The 19,156-nt window shown below is 38.6% G+C and overlaps 1 protein-coding gene across 1 annotated transcript; it reads right to left on the bottom strand.

The window, feature by feature from the left end:
* Positions 1-9,161: 9,161 nt before the first annotated feature.
* LOC127450658 (RING finger protein 222) lies at positions 9,162-13,437 on the bottom strand. Its single transcript, XM_051714930.1, has one exon. The coding sequence runs from the start codon at positions 12,744-12,746 to the stop codon at positions 12,153-12,155; it is 594 nt and encodes a 197-aa protein (XP_051570890.1). The 5' UTR covers positions 12,747-13,437; the 3' UTR covers positions 9,162-12,152.
* Between the last annotated feature and the right edge of the window lie 5,719 nt (positions 13,438-19,156).

The raw sequence follows: 19,156 nt of genomic DNA, 5'->3' as shown, positions 1-19,156 counted from the left end.
TCTCTTATTTTTGATCTCTCCCATTCATTTTCAATGGCCGGTCATTTTTGACCGGGAACACCACAAGTGTGACTTTGTGCCATTTTGTACAAAATTAAAGCATTTCAAAACAAACTTCCTGGTTAAACATTAAAGCACACAAGTGTGATAAATAGTACAGAATGTTTTCATATTTTATTTAATATTGCCAAAATGATCCACAAATAATGCTTTTTTCACTCAAAAACGGTCAATGAGGCCTACGATCAATAAGCTCCAAAAAGAATGACAGAACCTGTGCTAATTAAAAGACATCAAGTTGGCAAAAAGATCTAATTTCAATATTTGGTGATAATATAGCATAATGAATGATTTATAAGCAATTTTTATAGGCCGGTCATATTTGACCAGGAACACCAAAAGTGTAAAAAGGTGGAAACCAACTTTTTTTTTTTGGGGGGGGGGGGGGGGATGTGGTACCTTGTGTGAGCAAAGTCAGTAAGTTTTAGTCCAATAAACACAATTTAAACATCTGTTATACACATAATTACACTCAACAATATACAAATAATAACATACACTGTACAGTATATATATATATATATATATATATATATATATATATATATATATATATATATATATATATATATATATATATATAGAATGTACAGTATTGTACTGTATTGACATTCAGGCTGTCAGTTGATAGTCAGTTGTTAAGAGAGAACATAATATAATAATAATATAATTTATGACAGTGAGATATAAGAGTAAGGGTAATAAAGTGCAGTGCTGATGTATTTTGATCGTGGGAGATCAAGAGTTCAGAAGTCTGATTGCTTGGGGGAAGAAGCTATCATGGAGTCGGCTGGTGCGGGTGCTGATGCTGCGATACCACCTGCCTGATGGTAGCAGTGAGAACAGCCCATGGCTCGGGTGGCTGGAGTCTCTGATGATCCTCCGAGCTTTTTTCACACACCGCCTTGTATATATTTCCTGGAGGGAGGGAAGCTCACCTCCGATGATGTGTCTGGCAGTTCGCACAACCCTTTGCAGTGCTTTGCGGTTGTGGGCGGTGCTACTGCCGTACCAGGCGGAGATACAGCCAGTCAGGATGCTCTCCACAGTGCAGGTGTAGAACCGTGTGAGGATGTGGCGGTTCATTCCAAACTTCCTCAGTCATCTCAGGAAGAAGAGGCGCTGATGAGCCTTCTTCACAACAACTTCAGTGTGGACGGACCATGTGAGTTCCTCAGTGATGTGGACACCCAGGAACTTGAAGCTGCTGACTCTCTCCACTGGGGCTCCATTGATGGTGATGGGACTGTGTTCTCTGTCTTTTCTTCTGAAGTCCACCACAAGCTCCTTTGTCTTACTGACGTTGAGGGAGAGGTTGTGCTCCTGACACCAGTGTGTCAGAGTGTGCATCTCCTCTCTGTAAGCTGTTTCATCATTGTCAGTGATCAGACCTACCACCGTCGTGTCATCAGCAAACTTAATGATGGCATTGGAGCTATGTGTTGCCACACAGTCGTGTGTGTACAAGGAATACAGTAGTGGGCTGAGAACACAGCCCTGTGGGGCTCCAGTGTTGAGGGTAAGTGATGAGGAGATGTTGCTGCCTATTCTAACCACCTGGCGTCTGCTTGACAGGAAGTCCAGGATCCAGCTGCACAGCGAGCTGTTTAAGCCCAGAGCCCGGAGTTTCTCATCTAGCTTGGAGGGCACTATGGTGTTGAATGCTGAGCTGTAGTCTACAAACAGCATTCTCACATAAGTGTTCTTTTTTTCCAGGTGGGAGAGAGCAGTGTGTATTGTAGATGCAATGGCATCATCAGTGGAGCGGTTGTTGCGGTAAGCAAACTGCAGCGGGTCAAGATTGAGTGGCAATACAGAGCAGATGTAATCTCTGATTAGTCTCTCAAAACATTTGCTGATGATGGGGGTCAGAGCAACAGGACGCCAGTCATTTAATCAAGTTATTTTGTATTGTTTTGGTACAGGCACAATGGTGGATGTTTTAAAGCATGTGGGGACTACAGACAAAGAGAGGGAAAGGTTGAAAATGTCCGTAAAAACACCAGCCAGCTGGTTCGCGCACGCTCTGATGACGCGGCCCGGAATGCCATCTGGGCCCGCGGCTTTGCGGATATTCACCCGTCGGAAGGATCGGGTTACATCCGCTACAGAGACGGAGAGTGAACTAACCTCTGTAGCTTCAGCCGCGAGAGCTCTCTCCGCGAGGGCGGTGTTATTTCCCTTGAAACGAGCATAAAAAGTATTTAGCTCATCCGGTAGAGAGGCAGCGGTGTTCATGGCGGAGTTTTTATTCCCTTTAAAAGTCCGTGATGATGTTAATTCCCTGCCACATGCTTCTAGAGTTGGTGGTGTTAAACTGTCCTTCATTGCTCCTGTACTGGCGTTTTGCTGTTTTGATAGTTTTTCGGAGGGCATAACTGGCTTGTTTATGCTCCTCCGCGTTCCCGGAATTAAAAGCGGAGGTCCGCACATTAAGTGCCGCGCGAACATCGCTATTGATCCATGGCTTCTGATTCGGATAGATTCGTACAGTTCTGGTCGGAATCACTTCCTCTGCGCACGTTCTGATGAAACACATTACGCTATCAGCGTAGAGCTCGATGTCATCATCAGAGGCGGACCGGAACATCTCCCAGTCCGTGTGATCAAAACAGTCTTGTAGCATAGAGTCTGATTGGTCCGACCAGCACTGGATCGTTCTGAGGGTGGGTGCTTCCTGTTTCAATTTCTGCCTGTAAGCGGGCAGAAGCAGAATGGAAGAGTGGTCCGATTTGCCAAATGGTGGGCGGGGGAGGGATTTGTAGCCATCCCGGAACGGAGAGTAGCAGTGGTCCAAAACCCGGTCCCCTCATGTGTTGAAACTAATGTGCTGGTGATATTTTGGTGCGACTGATTTTAAACTGGCTTTATTAAAGTCCCCAGTCACAATGAACGTGGCCTCAGGGTGCACGGTTTCCTGCTCACTTATACTCCCATACAGTTCCTTGAGTGTCCGGTCTGTGTCGGCTTGTGGGGGAATGTACAGAGCTGTGATAATGACCGCTGTGAATTCCCTCGGTAGCCAGAATGGTCGACACAGAAGCATAAGAAATTCCAGATCAGGAGAACAGAAAGACTTGATGGAATGTACGTTCCTCTGATCACACCAGGATTTGTTGATCATAAAACATACACCACCTCCTCTAGTTTTACCTGAGAGGTATTTCGCTCTGTCTGCTCGGTGCACGGAGAACCCCGTGGGTTCAATGGCTGAGTCTGGAATCTCCGCAGACATCCAAGTTTCCGTTAGGCAGATAATGCAGTAGTCCCTCGTCTCTCGTTGGAAAGAGATCCGCGCTTTCAGCTCGCAGAGCTTGTTATCCAGAGACTGAACATTTGCCAGTAGAATAGTGGGTAGCGGGGGTCGATTTGCGCGGCGTCTTACTCTGATGAGAACGCCGGCTCTGTTTCCCCTTTTCCTCCTGCGTTTCCGCGGCCGTGCTGCCCAGACAAAGGGCTCTGCTTGCGTGTTTGTAAACAGCGGGTCGGCATTGGGGAATATGAAGTCCGGTTTTCGGTGTGAGATCGCTGAACCAATGTCCAAAAGTGTTTGTCGTAGACAATAAGGCAGACAACATCCAAGACAAAAAACATAAGAATTGTGAACAAAACAAACAAAACATTGCTATGTTGTGTCAGAGCTTGCAACGCAGCAGCCATACTCGGCGCCAACTAGCATTTTCAGGAAAAAGAATGTCCTCTTCATGTCAAAATGACCGGAACACAACATGAGGGTTAATAGTAAAATGACTTAAATATTTATCTGTTTCTCACCAACACTTATCATATTACTTCAGAAGACATGGATTTAACCACTGGAGTCTTACAGATTACTTTAATGCTGCCTTTATGTGTTTTTTTGAACCTCAAAATGTTGGTCACCATTCACTTGCAGAGCTGAAATATTCTTCTAAAAATCTTTCAACCACATCTGGGTTGGAATGGAAATATATATATATATATATATATATATATATATATATATATATATATATATATATATATATATATATATGTTTTTTTTTTTTTTTTTTTTTTTGGTTGAACTTTTCTATGAACTTTTTATTTTAATGGTGCTTTTTTTTTTTTTTTTTTGTCATTTTGAGGCTTGACAGCACCTGTTTTCCATTCAACTTATTGATCATAGGCCTCATTAACCTGAGCTTATGCACCTCAGTTTTTGAGTGAAAACATTTGTAACAGGGTTAGGATGGGCAAGGAGGAGGTGGAAACCAGCTGAACAATCAAAATAATGTTTAATGAAAACTTAAAAGACACAAACATAAACACACGGCAGCTGCGTGTGGCACTCTCTCTCTCTAACTGCCGCATCCGGCTCGGCTTTATCCCTCTCCTCGGCTGATTAGCCCGATTGGGGGCTGGCCGTGCACACTCATGGCCCGGCCCCACACTCCTCCTCATCACAGCATCATTTGTGGATCATTTTGGCAATATTAAATAAAATATGAAAACATTCTGTACTATTTATCACACTTGTGTGCTTTAATGTTTAACCAGGAAGTTTGTTTTGAAATGCTTTTATTTTGTACAAAATGGCACAAAATCACACTTGTGGTTTTCCCGGTCAAAAATGACTGGCTATTGAAAAAGAATGGGGAGATCAAAAATAAGAGAAACATTGAGTGTTCAGGAGCATGTGCATCATGTTCATGTTCACAGAAAATAAGGGTGAGTAAGTGATGACAGAATTTCTGTTTTAGGGTAAACTGTTCATTTAAAAAGCCAATGAAATACAATGCAGTCCCTGAAGTCAAGGTAGGCCATTGGTAGGAAATCCAGGGTTCCCAAGATCATGGAAAACCTGGAAATATCAGGGAATTTTAAGTGTGATTTCCAGGGTTGGAAAAGTCATGGAAATAGTACAATCTTACACAGACATTGAAATAGCTATAATGAACATAAATATTTCTAGTTAAGTTAATCGACTAGAAATTACACCATAATCACAAATGACAGGGAAATCATGGAAATGTCATTAGAAGGGAACCCATGGGGAACCCTGGAAATCTTCAATCTTTCACACTTTACCCCCAAAAAAGAAAGCTTGTGTTTGGGACAGACCATTACAAATAGGAGTCTACACTCCAGATTTTTTCATAAGTAAAGCTTTACTTTTGGTAACACTTTACATTAAGGTTGTTCTTGTTAACATTTGTTAACAACATTAGTTAACATGAACTTACAATAAACAATACTTTTACAGAATTTATTAATCTTGGTTAATGTTAATTTCAACATATACTAATACATTTTTTTAATCAAAAGTTGTATTTGTTAACATTAATTAATGCACTATGAACTAACAATGAACAATTCTATTTTTATTAACTAACATTAGATGCTGTAAAAAAATATATTGTTCATTGTTTGTTCATGATACCTAATGCATTAACTAATGTTAACAAATGGAAGCTTATTGTAAAGGGTTACTGAGACATTTGGCAGCCACTAGTACCAAGATCAACCATTGGTTGCACTCTAAATGCGCTGCTTTGCATTTGCTGTTGTCTTTCTGCACACTCTCACTCCCTCCAAAGTGCTTGAAACGCAGTGCCACACTATCCCTTATGTATATACTAAGACTGTATATAAAGTGTCAACGAGAGGACAAATGTAAAGGCAAATGTGAATTATATATTCATAAATGTGACATGCCATATTTATCTTGTATAGAGATAATGTTCTAAGTATTATTTTGTCCCTGAACACTTTCTTTCAGGTTCAGATAGCAAATGAGTTTTTTGCACTTTTGTAAGCCATGAACTATATGTAGAAATATGAGTGCAGATGTGTCAAAGATCTAGGTAGAGCTATTCCTGAGAGAGATTTTATCCCTAAACCGACCTCATCAATAACAGCCTTAATCAAAAGCAGAAGTAAACAACATAAACGGTATAAATAAATACTATTATTATTAGGGAATATGTTAAAAAGTCAACAGATTATATTAAATGTATAAAAAATGTTCAACCTTAGTATTGTATAGCAACTGGTGGATTACACAAATGAAACATAGCCATGCAAATACAGTAACCCTAAAAAAGTTTTGGGATACTTATAAGACACACTTTAAAATGTATGAATTTCATTGCGTTATACTGACAAAAAATCAAACCATGTGGCATTTGCAAGCAAATTATTTTAGACCTTTTCACAAACCTTTTATCTATTGTTTTATCATTTAAAACCCGAAAAAAAAAGGAACGATTTTTGTTAAATGTTTTACCTAAAAAATGTGCTTCTGTTATGTTTCTTCAAAATAAATGCCACTTGGTTTGATATTGTTATCTAATGCCATGAAAATTCTGTGTGTTCCTTAAAGAGGTAGATCACCCAAAAATGAAAATTCTCTCATCATTTCCTCACCATCATGACATCCCAGATGTGTATGACTTACTTCTGCAGAAATAAATGAAGGTTTTTAGAAAAATATCTCAGCTATGTAGGTCTATTCAATACAAGTGAATGGTGACCAAAACTTTGAATCTCACAAAGCACATAAAAGCAGCATAAAAGTAATCCTTACGACTCCAGTGGTTTAACCCATGTCTTCTGAAGCGATATGATAGGTGTGGGTGAGAAATAGATCAATATTTAAGTCCTTTTCTACTTTATAGCTCCACTTTCAACCAGCCCTTATAATCTCTTCTCTCCTAGGGGTTTTTCTTATTTTGTTTTTACAACAAATGTGAAAGTGAAAGTGGAGATTTATAGTAAAAAAGGACTTAAATATTTATCTGTTTCTCACCCACACCTACAGTATCATATCTCTTCAGAAGACATGGATTAAACCACTTTAGTCATATGGATTTATTTGATGTTTCCTTTATGTTCTTTTTTGTGCTTCAAAGTTCTGGTCACCATTCACTTGTATTGTATGGACCTACAGAGCTGAGATATTTTTCTAAAAAATCTTCATTTGTGTCAGAGGATGAGTAATTGATGAGAGAATTTTCATTTTTGGGTGAACTATCCCTTTAAGTGTCCAAATACATTTTGGGCCCACTGTATAGTGTATCTCCCCATAAAATTAATGGAAAAATATAAATGTATAACTTGGCAGGGATATTTTTTTTAAATATCATCTCAAAGATATCAGGCCCTAAAAAGCCTTGGCACAAGTCTGGTTTTCTATTTCAGTAGACAATACTACCGGACTACTCTGCCATGCAAAGGCAAAACCAAGTACCTTTGAAGCATTTTGTCTCAGTTTCAGTGTTGGTGTAGTTACTGCATTTTGACTTTGTATGGTAGTACTGGATGCTGCAGTTTCTAATGTCTGAACTTGCACAAAACCTGCAGGACTTAGTTCAGACTAGCAACAACATTTGTTCACTTCTGTTCTTAACTTGTGGAAGGAGTGAGCGCTACATATTTTTTTGAATACAAGGAACTTGACTTCCAACAGTGGAATAGCCATGGCTTACTTACTCTCTTTCTCTCTTTGTATAAGCATTAGTGTACGTCAGGGACAAGAGAACTTTTTCTGCTGAAATCTGTGATATGCCTCAGTGTGTGTTCTTTGATAAAAATATAGCCTGATGATTATTGGTGACTGAGTACTAGTTGTAGTGATTACACATTGATAATTGCAAGTGCCCTGACATTCAGTATTTATAACACGAAGCTAACGGCGAGTTTTGTGCATACGTGAGGTCGTGTCTGTGCCGGTTCCTGCGGTGTTCTGTGAGGAGGGAGTCGTGACTGTTGGAGTGTGCTGGTTGAATGTGATTTAACCTTTCATGTGCACCAGGGTAAAGGCCTCTTGATACCTTATAGCAGCTGCAATAGACGCATGGTTTATTTTCTTTATTAAGGTGACACTTTCTGTTAGCAGTCATCATGAATGCTTATGTAATTGTAAGTGAAGGCGTGGGGAGGGTTTTATACAGTATGTACTGTACATGTATTCTCATTCCAGTTCAGTTCTGCATCTGTTATCACATGCTTTTGAGTTGAAAAGGCACAGAGTATACAAATGATCCTAATTTCTTTAATCTGTAAATTAAGTCAGTCTTTGTCATTTAATATACGTATTATATATATATCATCAGCTTTATTTCTTAAATGATTGGTCACAATATATTTTTAACATTTATATCTAGTTAATTCAAATAAATGGATGTAATAGCCATGAAAATGCTTAAACAGTACAAAATTTGACCTGTCCAGTTGGCCCACACAGAATCTGCATGGCTGAATCTCACAAAGCCTGTCAAAAACATTTCCAGGTCATGTTTCACCCCCAAACCAAAAGATAAACATATGACATTTTATTTTTCTTTAAGAAATATTCTGTGTTCAATACAAGTTAAACTCAACCGATAGCTTTTGTGGCATAATGTTGATTACCACAAAAATGTATTTCAACTGTATTTCAACATCGAGGTTACAGTGAGACACTTACAATGGAAGTGAATGTGGCCAATTTGTGGAGGGTTTAAAGGCAGAAATGATTAATTTAATTTTCCTGTTAAAACTTGTGTATTATTTGAGCTGTAGAGTTGTTTACATTTTATTTTTATGGTTATTTTCGGGTTTAGCATTAAGTTGTGATGACAATGAAGTGGTAAAATTAGATATAACTTTACACAGAAAAGGTATAAGCGATTTTATCACACTAAAATCATGTTAACACGCATATTGTTTGCATCTTGTGGCTATAATTTTGAAACAGTGATTATTTTTACAGTAACAGATTGGCCCCATTCACTTCATTGTAAGGGCCAGATTTTAAGTAACACAGATGTTTACTTTTTATAAAGAAAAGGAGGTACAAGTCCAATTAAATTTTTGTAACATTATGGCACAAATGCTGTCTGTTGAATTTAACTTGTATTAAACCCAGAATATTAACTATAATGAAAAAAAATTAAGCCTATATTTAGGACTATTAAGATTTTTTGAATTGTGAAATTACTGTAATAGCAATTAAGCACATTTTGCCCCCAATCTCATTACTGCAATGCAATACATGCTATATATATATATATATATATATATATATATATATATATATATATATATATATATATATATAATGTATCTTACATATTATTGAATTTCTCATTTGTATTTTCTTTTGTATTGCATTGCCTATAAATTTGTTTATTTTTTATTGTATTTTATTGTTTTGATTGATTTTGATTTTGGTTGATTTTGGGTTTAATGTTTTTGTGAGATTTAACAGTGTTTTTTTTTTTTGCATTTTCTGGACTGGTTGGGGTAAATTTTGCATACATTTAACAGACATTTACATTTAAATGGAAAAATGTGTTAAACAGACTCTTATTTTATAAATGTATTTATTAAATCAACACACAAGAAGTGGGAGAAGTGTAGAACTTTGTGAATGATGATCTTATGTGGAAATCTGCAGAGATCTGTACAGGCCTACAGACTTGCGTTTTGAGTCCAGGAGAATGATAATATGATGACAGGTCTTCAAATGCACTCATTATAAAGAAGAGATGTATAAAGATGGATTTATGTCTTCATTTATTTCAACATGAAATGAAATATCCAGAGCAGAATGGAAAAAGAAACCATTAATCTTTTTTAAACAATAATAACGGAGACAAATTGAACCGATGATTTCAAACACATCTATTTCTCAATACCTGTCAGGTGGTTAGTACCCTTTTACATCATCCTGTGAAGATCAGATGTGACATAACGGGTGTGACAAAACATAGCATGTATTCAGTTATTCCCTATAGATAATCAGGTGTGTGTTTCTATTAAAACATTACCAGCTAATAAACAAGGGAGATGAAGACAGGAACCAGGGATGTGTGAACAGGTGCTTCAAAGGTGATGAGTTCATTAAATGAGTGCACATTCAACATTGTACAACCCTCTCCATCCCTGCTTACCCAACTAATGTACAGATCTGCCTGTAAATCACACCTTCCTCAGCTTAGCATATCAGTGGATGAACACAGTGTGTACTATGAAGCCTGCCGCAGTCCTTATCAGAATGTCAGAAATGCATAGATATATATTAAACTCTACATTTGTAATACTCCTGGTTTAAGTGCCTTTGTTTGCTTGTGTGCTTTAAAAAGTGTTGTTCCTTATATTATACTGTTTTGTTCTTATAACAATGTTTACATCCTTACATTTTATAAGAGATTATATGTGTCACCCTGTGCTTTTTTTAAGTAGGTTTCAACCCACAAAAAAGAATTGAGATGATATTTTGATATCAAAATAGAGTTTTGTGGAAGTCTTTTTCCAGCATAGTCTCATGACAACTCTTAATATTAAGTACAAGATAGCGAAATTGTAAAATATTGTACGACTTGGCTCATGCGAAAAGGTACAACTTTTATTCCCATAGAGGCCAACCAATCAACAAACAGAATTTAAAATTGATACAGTAATACCAGCATTCAATTTGAGCTAACCTCCAATCCAACACTTCATTTTAAGAAAGGAAATGTAATTCCAACGCTTCCCTCGTTTCTTTCAAAACACCAATGTGTCCTTTATCCATTGTGCTGTTATTTTCCTATTAAAATCATGGTTAGGTTTAGGTTTGGCTTAGGGGTTAAACTTCATTGGTTAGTTTTTGGAGTAAAAGTCAAATTTTTTTATGAGCCACTTCGTACAATTTCTAACAATGTCGCCATCTCGTACCTATTATTACGACTTGTTTACTACGGCGAGGTCTCAGTGATGTCCCAAACTGTGCTCAGATTTGCCAAGACAGAGTTTAGAGATTGCATTATGAACTCAAACATTTTTCATGTAATTCTTCCTGGAACTTTACCTTAAATTCTATAATGTATGGTATACAAATTACATTTTTCCTAAGGAATTTTAGGAGAAACATCTGAGAAAAAGTTGATACTTATATTCTAGGTTCATTACAAGTTAAGCTCCATCAACAGCATTTGTGGCATAATGTTGATTGCCACAAAAATGCATTTTGACTTGTCCCGCACTTACAATGGAAGTGAATGGGGCCAAATTTTGGAGGGTTTCAATGCAGAAATGTGATGCTTATAATTTAATAAAAGCACTTACATTTATTCTTATGTTAAAACTCTTTAATTATTTTAGCTGTAAAGTTGTTTAAATCAACATTTTTACAGTCATTTAAGGGTATTAGGATTAATACATCGTCATTGCAATAAAGTTGTAAAATTGGCTATAACTTTACACAGAAAAGGTTAGTAAGTGATTTTATCACTCTAAAATCATGTTAACATAGATGCCTCACTGTAACACAGGTTTTGGGGCTTTTTTAAAGAAAAGGAGGGACGAGTCTAAATTGATTTTTGTGGTAATACACACTATGCCACAAATGCTGTTGATTGAGATTCACTTTAAACCCGCAATATTCCATTAAGTCTCCTGAGCAATGAAAAGGCACACTGGTCAATAAGTAAAACTGCTACTGGAAATATGTCCAGCTGAGTTTCTACACTGAGACAGCATTTTTGTAGAGCTACGTCACAGAAACAACACCTGACTTGAGCAGAATGTGAACTTTCAGTCATTTAAGGGCTGGAACTCACTGAAGAAGTTCTCTAGCCTGTGCAACAAGAATTTCTGGATGAGTGAGGGTGTGTTTCATTCCTTTCAAGCAATGCAAGCAGAAGAAAAAAAGCTCACTGAAGTTACATCGCACCCTTTCCTCATTCTCAAACTTTGTGTGAGCTTGGTTGTTGTAACTGAATCCCACAATGGTCTCTCCAAGATCAAGTGACAACCAGGTGACCAGCTCATCTTCGCTACGCCAAGTTCAAATGGCCTGTGTCAGTAACTTCATAAGAGAGCCGTGATCGGCTCAAGAGTGTCTTCAATGTTTTTCTTCTGTAGCAGCTTTGAGAATCATCTATGCTGTAGCACATCAATGTAAATTAAACGTTTTGATGCCAGAAAAAGCCTTGGAAATAAAAACCATGTTCTTCATAAAACATTCATTGTGTCTTGTGAATCCAGTCTCTTTTTCAATAGCTCAAGGCTGTCCAGGACAAAGCAAACGATCAATACATGTCTCAAAGCAGTGGATCTTGCTTGAGGTACCCAATGAAACTAGTTTAAATTGGTAAAAGTGCCATTTAAGCCAACAGAACCCATGGCAGTGTGGCGGCCACCAATGCCAGTAAGGTGAAAGTTATCATTAAGATCAGAAGGCAACAGGAGATGGTGCAAACCCTGCGTCCATTACTGTTGTAGTTCTGTTGCATGACTGAATTTGTCCCAATGTCAATAACATCTCCCTCTGCCATGGGTCGACCAAACTCACTTATGATGAACATTTCTGAATTGTCTCTGGGACAGATGAGTCTTCTTCTACACAGTCTGCATGAAATCCTTCTTAGACATCTGCAGATACAGGCAAGACCTCGCCTATGGGAGCCCCCAGCAGGGAATACAGGAGTGGGCAGCGATGACACCTCCAAGGTCTTTCCAGTCTTTTTGGCTTCAACAAATGAAACTGTGAATCCGTGGAGCTTTGTGATGAATGTAAGGTGTCTACAGACGGGACATATGATATTGTCCCGTTTAATGGGTCCGCTTGGGCTGGTGTTCACCAAGGTTCGCACTAAGCAGTCGTGGCAGAACTGGTGTCCGCAGCTGAGCGTCCTGGCGCTGTCCAACAGACTCTCGTAACAGACCGGGCACTCGCTGTCCTGAGCTTCCTCATCCATGCCTCCAGTTTCAATAATTCCAGCTGGATCTTCTCGACTCGCTTAGAGGTGCTTGACTGGCGCAGGTAATGAGTAAAACTACACTCCTGTCAGACAACATGCGCGCGTCACTGCCGAGGTGCTAACACCTGTGACGACGATTTTTTTTTTTAAGAATGTTGAAAAACTTGATGCTGCTCACAAGAATAGAAGAAGAAACTAGGTAGTTCAAGGTAAACATTACACAAGAATATTATCTGTCCGCGGGTGTGCTGTATTGGAGATTTAGTGTCGTTTTGTTTGTTTGATGTTGATTTGATACAGGAACAGAGTGAAATGACCAGTAAGCAAAAAACATTTCAAAGAGCCTATACAGTCCTACATAAATAATCGAGCCCATGTAGTAAATGTTTGAGCAAATTGGTCAAATTGACTGAGAAATTAAAAGTTTGATAAATGTAAATGAAATCTAACAGTAGCCTTCAGAGACCAGCTTAGGCTGGAACATGGTAGCTAGTTTCAGGTGGTCATAAGCTGCAGTAACCATCTTCCAAAAACCAGCTTATGACCAGCTACCATGTTCCAAAACACAGCTACCAGCTTAAGCTGGTAATTATTATTATTTACATTTTGCTATAAATTTATAGCAAAATGTAAATCATCATCATCATCATCATCATTATAGATATTTAAAGAATGGCATATATTTCATTTAATAAATTATTATTTATTATTAGAATTTAATATTATCTATGATAATAATAATAATAAGCACACTCGTGGACAGTTTGTGCTGTTTTAAACTTTTAGTGTTGTTTTGTTTGTTTGATGTTGATTTGATTGAAATTAATACCAAATAGGCTACAAATAGCTCATAGTCCTAGTTAAATAATCATATAAACAATAAATAATAATTAGGCTTATATAATTTATTATTTAATAATAATCTAATATTATAGATGTTTAGATATTATAAATTATATATATGTATTTAATAGCTTATATGTGTATGTATGTATATATCTATATCTATCATATATATATATATATATATATATATATATATATATATATATATATATATATATATATACTGTATATATAGTGCATGTCATTTAATTTAATAATATGATATATAAATATATAATTGAAATAGTTTTTAAATATTTAGATTTTTTAAGCAGGTGTACACAGGCTAAAATGTGTGACAAAAATAGTAAACATGATATTATAAAGACATTTTTTTTTTTTTTTTTTTGTGCAAAATTAAAGTATATGGCTATTATGGTGCCATTGTACTAAAGCAAAATTAATTTAACATTTTTATATGGAAAATATATACTTTTTATTAATTTGAGAGTGTTTCTTTTTTCTATTGTTGTAATGTAGGCTTAATATGTTTGGACTCAAGATGGCGCCGAGTATGGCTGCTGCGTTGCGAGCTCCGACACAACTTAGCAATGGTTTGTTTGTTTTGTTTACAATTCTTATGTTTCTTGTCTTGGATGTTGCCTGCCTTATTGTCTATGACAGACAAACACTTTTGGACATTGGCTCAGCGATCTCACACCGTAAACCGGACTTCACATTCCTCAATGCCGACCCGCTGTTTACAAACACGCAAGCGGAGCCCTTTGTCTGGGCAGCACGGCCGCGGAAACGCAGGAGGAAAAGGGGAAACAGAGCCGGCGTTCTCATCAGAGTAAGACGCCGCGCAAATCGACCCCCGCTACCCACTATTCTACTGGCAAATGTTCAGTCTCTGGATAACAAGCTCTGCGAGCTGAAAGCGCGGATCTCTTTCCAACGAGAGACGAGGGACTGCTGCGTTATCTGCCTTACGGAAACTTGGATGTCTGCGGAGATTCCAGACTCAGCCATTGAACCCGCGGGGACAGAGCGAAAGACCTCTCAGGTAAAACTAGAGGAGGTGGTGTATGTTTTATGATCAACAAATCCTGGTGCGATCAGAGGAACATACATTCTATCAAGTCTTTCTGTTCTCCTGATCTGGAATTTCTTATGCTTCTGTGTCGACCATTCTGGCTACCGAGGGAATTCACAGCGGTCATTATCACTGCTGTGTACATCCCCCCACAAGCCGACACAGACCGGGCACTCAAGGAACTGTATGGGAGTATAAGTGAGCAGGAAACCGCGCACCCTGAGGCCGCGTTCATTGTGACCGGGGACTTTAATAAAGCCAGTTTAAAATCAGTCGCACCAAAATATCACCAGCACATTAGTTTCAACACACGAGGGGACCGGGTTTTGGACCATTGCTACTCTCCGTTCCGGGATGGCTACAAATCCCTCCCCCGCCCACCATTTGGAAAATCGGACCACTCTTCCATTCTGCTTCTGCCCGCTTACAGGCAGAAACTGAAACAGGAAGCACCCACCCTCAGAACGATCCAGTGCTGGTCGGACCAATCAGACTCTACGCTACAAGACTGTTTTGATCGCACGGACTGGGAGATGTTCCGGTCCGCCTCTGATGACGACATCGAGCTTTACGCTGATAGCGTAATGTGCTTCATCAGAACGTGTGTAGAGGAAGTGATTCCGACCAGAACTGTGCGAATCTATCCGAATCAGAAGCCGTGGATCAACAGCGATGTTCGCGCAGCACTTAATGTGCGGACCTCCGCTTTTAATTCCGGGAACGCGGAGGAGCATAAACAAGCCAGTTATGCCCTCCGAAAAACTATCAAAACAGCAAAACGCCAGTACAGGAGTAAGATTGAAGGACAGTTTAACACCACCAACTCTAGAAGCATGTGGCAGGGAATTAACATCATCACGGACTTTAAAGGGAATAAAAACTCCGCCATGAACACCGCTGCCTCTCTCCCAGATGAGCTAAATACTTTTTATGCTCGTTTCGAGGGAAATAACACCGCCCTCGCGGAGAGAGCTCTCACGGCCGAAGCTACAGAGGTTAGTTCACTCTCCGTCTCTGTAGCGGATGTAACCCGATCATTCCGACGGGTGAATATCCGCAAAGCCGCGGGTCCAGACGGCATTCCGGGCCGCGTCATCAGAGCGTGCGCGAACCAGCTGGCTGGTGTTTTTACGGACATTTTCAACCTCTCCCTCTCTTTGTCTGTAGTCCCCACATGCTTTAAAACATCCACCATTGTGCCTGTTCCAAAACAATCGAAAATAACTTGTTTAAATGACTGGCGTCCTGTTGCTCTGACCCCCATCATCAGCAAATGTTTTGAGAGACTAATCAGAGATTACATCTGCTCTGTATTACCACTCAATCTTGATCCGCTGCAGTTTGCTTACCGTAACAACCGCTCCACTGATGATGCCATTGCATCTACAATACACACTGCTCTCTCCCACCTGGAAAAAAAGAACACTTATGTGAGAATGCTGTTTGTAGACTACAGCTCAGCATTCAACACCATAGTGCCCTCCAAGCTAGATGAGAAACTCCGGGCTCTGGGCTTAAACAGCTCGCTGTGCAGCTGGATCCTGGACTTCCTGTCAAGCAGACGCCAGGTGGTTAGAATAGGCAGCAACATTTCCTCATCACTGACCCTCAACACTGGAGCCCCACAGGGCTGTGTTCTCAGCCCACTACTGTATTCCCTGTACACACATGACTGTGTGGCAACACATAACTCCAATGCCATCATTAAGTTTGCTGATGACACGACGGTGGTAGGTCTGATCACTGACAATGATGAAACAGCCTACAGAGAGGAGGTGCACACTCTGACACACTGGTGTCAGGAGCACAACCTCTCCCTCAACGTCAGTAAGACAAAGGAGCTTGTGGTGGACTTCAGGAGAAAAGACAGAGAACACAGTCCAATCACCATCAATGGAGCACCAGTGGAGAGAGTCAGCAGCTTCAAGTTCCTGGGTGTCCACATCACTGAGGAACTCACATGGTCCGTCCACACTGAAGTCGTTGTGAAGAAGGCTCATCAGCGCCTTTTCTTCCTGAGACGGCTGAGGAAGTTTGGAATGAACCGCCACATCCTCACACGGTTCTACACCTGCACTGTGGAGAGCATCCTGACTGGCTGCATCTCCGCCTGGTACGGCAATAGCACTGCCCACAACCGCAAAGCACTGCAAAGGGTGGTGCGAACTGCCAAACACATCATCGGAGGTGAGCTTCCCTCCCTCCAGGAAATATATACAAGGCGGTGTGTGAAAAAAGCTCGGAGGATCATCAGAGACTCCAGCCACCCGAGCCATGGGCTGTTCTCACTGCTACCATCAGGTAGGCGGTATCGCAGCATCAGGACACGCACCAGCCGACTCCATGATAGCTTCTTCCCCCAAGCAATCAGACTTCTGAACTCTTGATCTCCCACGATCAAAATACATCAGCACTGCACTTTATTACTCTTTTATCTCACACCGGACTGTCATAAATTATATTACTGTCATTATATTATGTCTCTCTTAACAACTGACTATCAACCGACAGCCTGAATGTCAATACAGTACAATACTGTACATTCTATATATATACTTTTTTTCATATATATTTTAATTTTTATTGAATAATGTGTATCTATATAGTATCTATATAGTAAAAAACAAAAAAAAAAAAAAAAAAAAAAAACAAAAACAGCATATTGTATACTGTGCAATGTATGTTATTATTGTATATTGTTGAGTGTAATTGTGTATAACAGATGTTTAAATTGTGTTGTGTTAATTTGATGTTTTAAGCTGTGTAATTATGTATAACAGATGTTTAAATTGTGCTGTGTTAATTTGATGTTTTAAGTCGAGTTTAATTATGTATAACAGATGTTTAAATTGTGTTGTGTTAATTTGATGTTTATTGTAGATTGGCGTATGTCTCATCACTGTCACGACTGCTATGTTGATCGGAACTGCACCCAAGAATTTCACACACCATTGCACTTGTGTATATGGCTGTGTGACAATAAAGTGATTTGATTTGATTTGATATGTTTAAACCCCAGGAGAAACATTGTCAATTCAATTGAAATACAGCACAACAGTGAAACAGTAAATATTGTTTTAAAGCAGATTTAAAGAGAATATAAAGTACAACCTTTATTTCTTTCAAATACGAAATGTTTCTTTTTCATACTATTTGAAATTATGTGCAGATTTGTTTTAAGTTCTTATGGTTTAAAACTATTGCTGTCAATCAAATCAAATCAAATCAAATCAAATTTTTGGATCCCAAAATTTTAAAATGTTATACAATAGAATAAAGTAATCGTAATTAATCTAATGGTTTGATAATAAAACGCATGACAGACAAACAGACAGACAGACAGATGATAGATAGATAGATAGAGACAGACAGATAGACAGATGATTGATAGATAGACAGACAGACAGACAGATGATAGGTAGACAGATAGATAGAGACAGACAGATGATAGATAGATAGATAGATAGATAGATAGATAGATAGACAGATGATTGATAGATAGACAGACAGAGAGACAGACAGATGATAGATAGATAGAGACAGACAGATAGACAGATGATAGATAGACAGACAGACAGATGATAGGTAGACAGATAGATAGAGACAGACAGATGATAGATAGATAGATAGGTAGATAGATAGATAGATAGACAGATGATTGATAGATAGACAGACAGAGAGACAGACAGATGATAGATAGATAGAGACAGACAGATAGACAGATGATAGATAGACAGACAGACAGAAAGACAGACAGATAATAGGTAGATAGATAGATAGAGACAGATAGACAGATGATAGATAGATAGACAGACAGAGAGACAGACAGATGATAGATAGATAGATAGACTGAGATAGATGATTGATAGATAGACAGACAGAGAGACAGACATATGATAGATAGATAGAGACAGACAGATAGACAGATGATAGATAGACAGACAGAGAGACAGACAGATAATAGGTAGATAGATAGATAGATAGATAGATAGATAGATAGACTGAGATAGACAGATGATTGATAGATAGACAGACAGAGAGACAGACAGATGATAGATAGATAGAGACAGACAGATAGACAGATGATAGATAGACAGACTGACAGAAAGACAGACAGATAATAGGTAGATAGATAGATAGAGACAGATAGACAGATGATAGATAGATAGAGAGAGACAGACAGATGATAGATAGATAGACTGAGATAGACAGATGATTGATAGATAGACAGACAGAGAGACAGACAGATGATAGATAGATAGACAGACAGAGAGAGAGACAGACAGAGAGACAGACATATGATAGATAGATAGATAGATAGATAATCTGACAGAAAAAATAGAAAAGAGTAAAACATAAGCAGAACAGACAGACAGACAGATGATAGATAGATATATAGACAGACAGACAGACGTCCGTTTCGGATTCAGAAGAGCTTTACTGGCAACATTAACAAGAGTATGTCTTTCAGAAGTGCCGCTAACGT

This window comes from Myxocyprinus asiaticus, chromosome 13, assembly GCF_019703515.2.
Source record: "Myxocyprinus asiaticus isolate MX2 ecotype Aquarium Trade chromosome 13, UBuf_Myxa_2, whole genome shotgun sequence".
NCBI classification, from domain to species: Eukaryota; Metazoa; Chordata; class Actinopteri; order Cypriniformes; family Catostomidae; genus Myxocyprinus; species Myxocyprinus asiaticus.
Note: the sequence above shows the minus strand (reverse complement) of the source record. Positions and strands in the feature narration are given on the sequence as shown.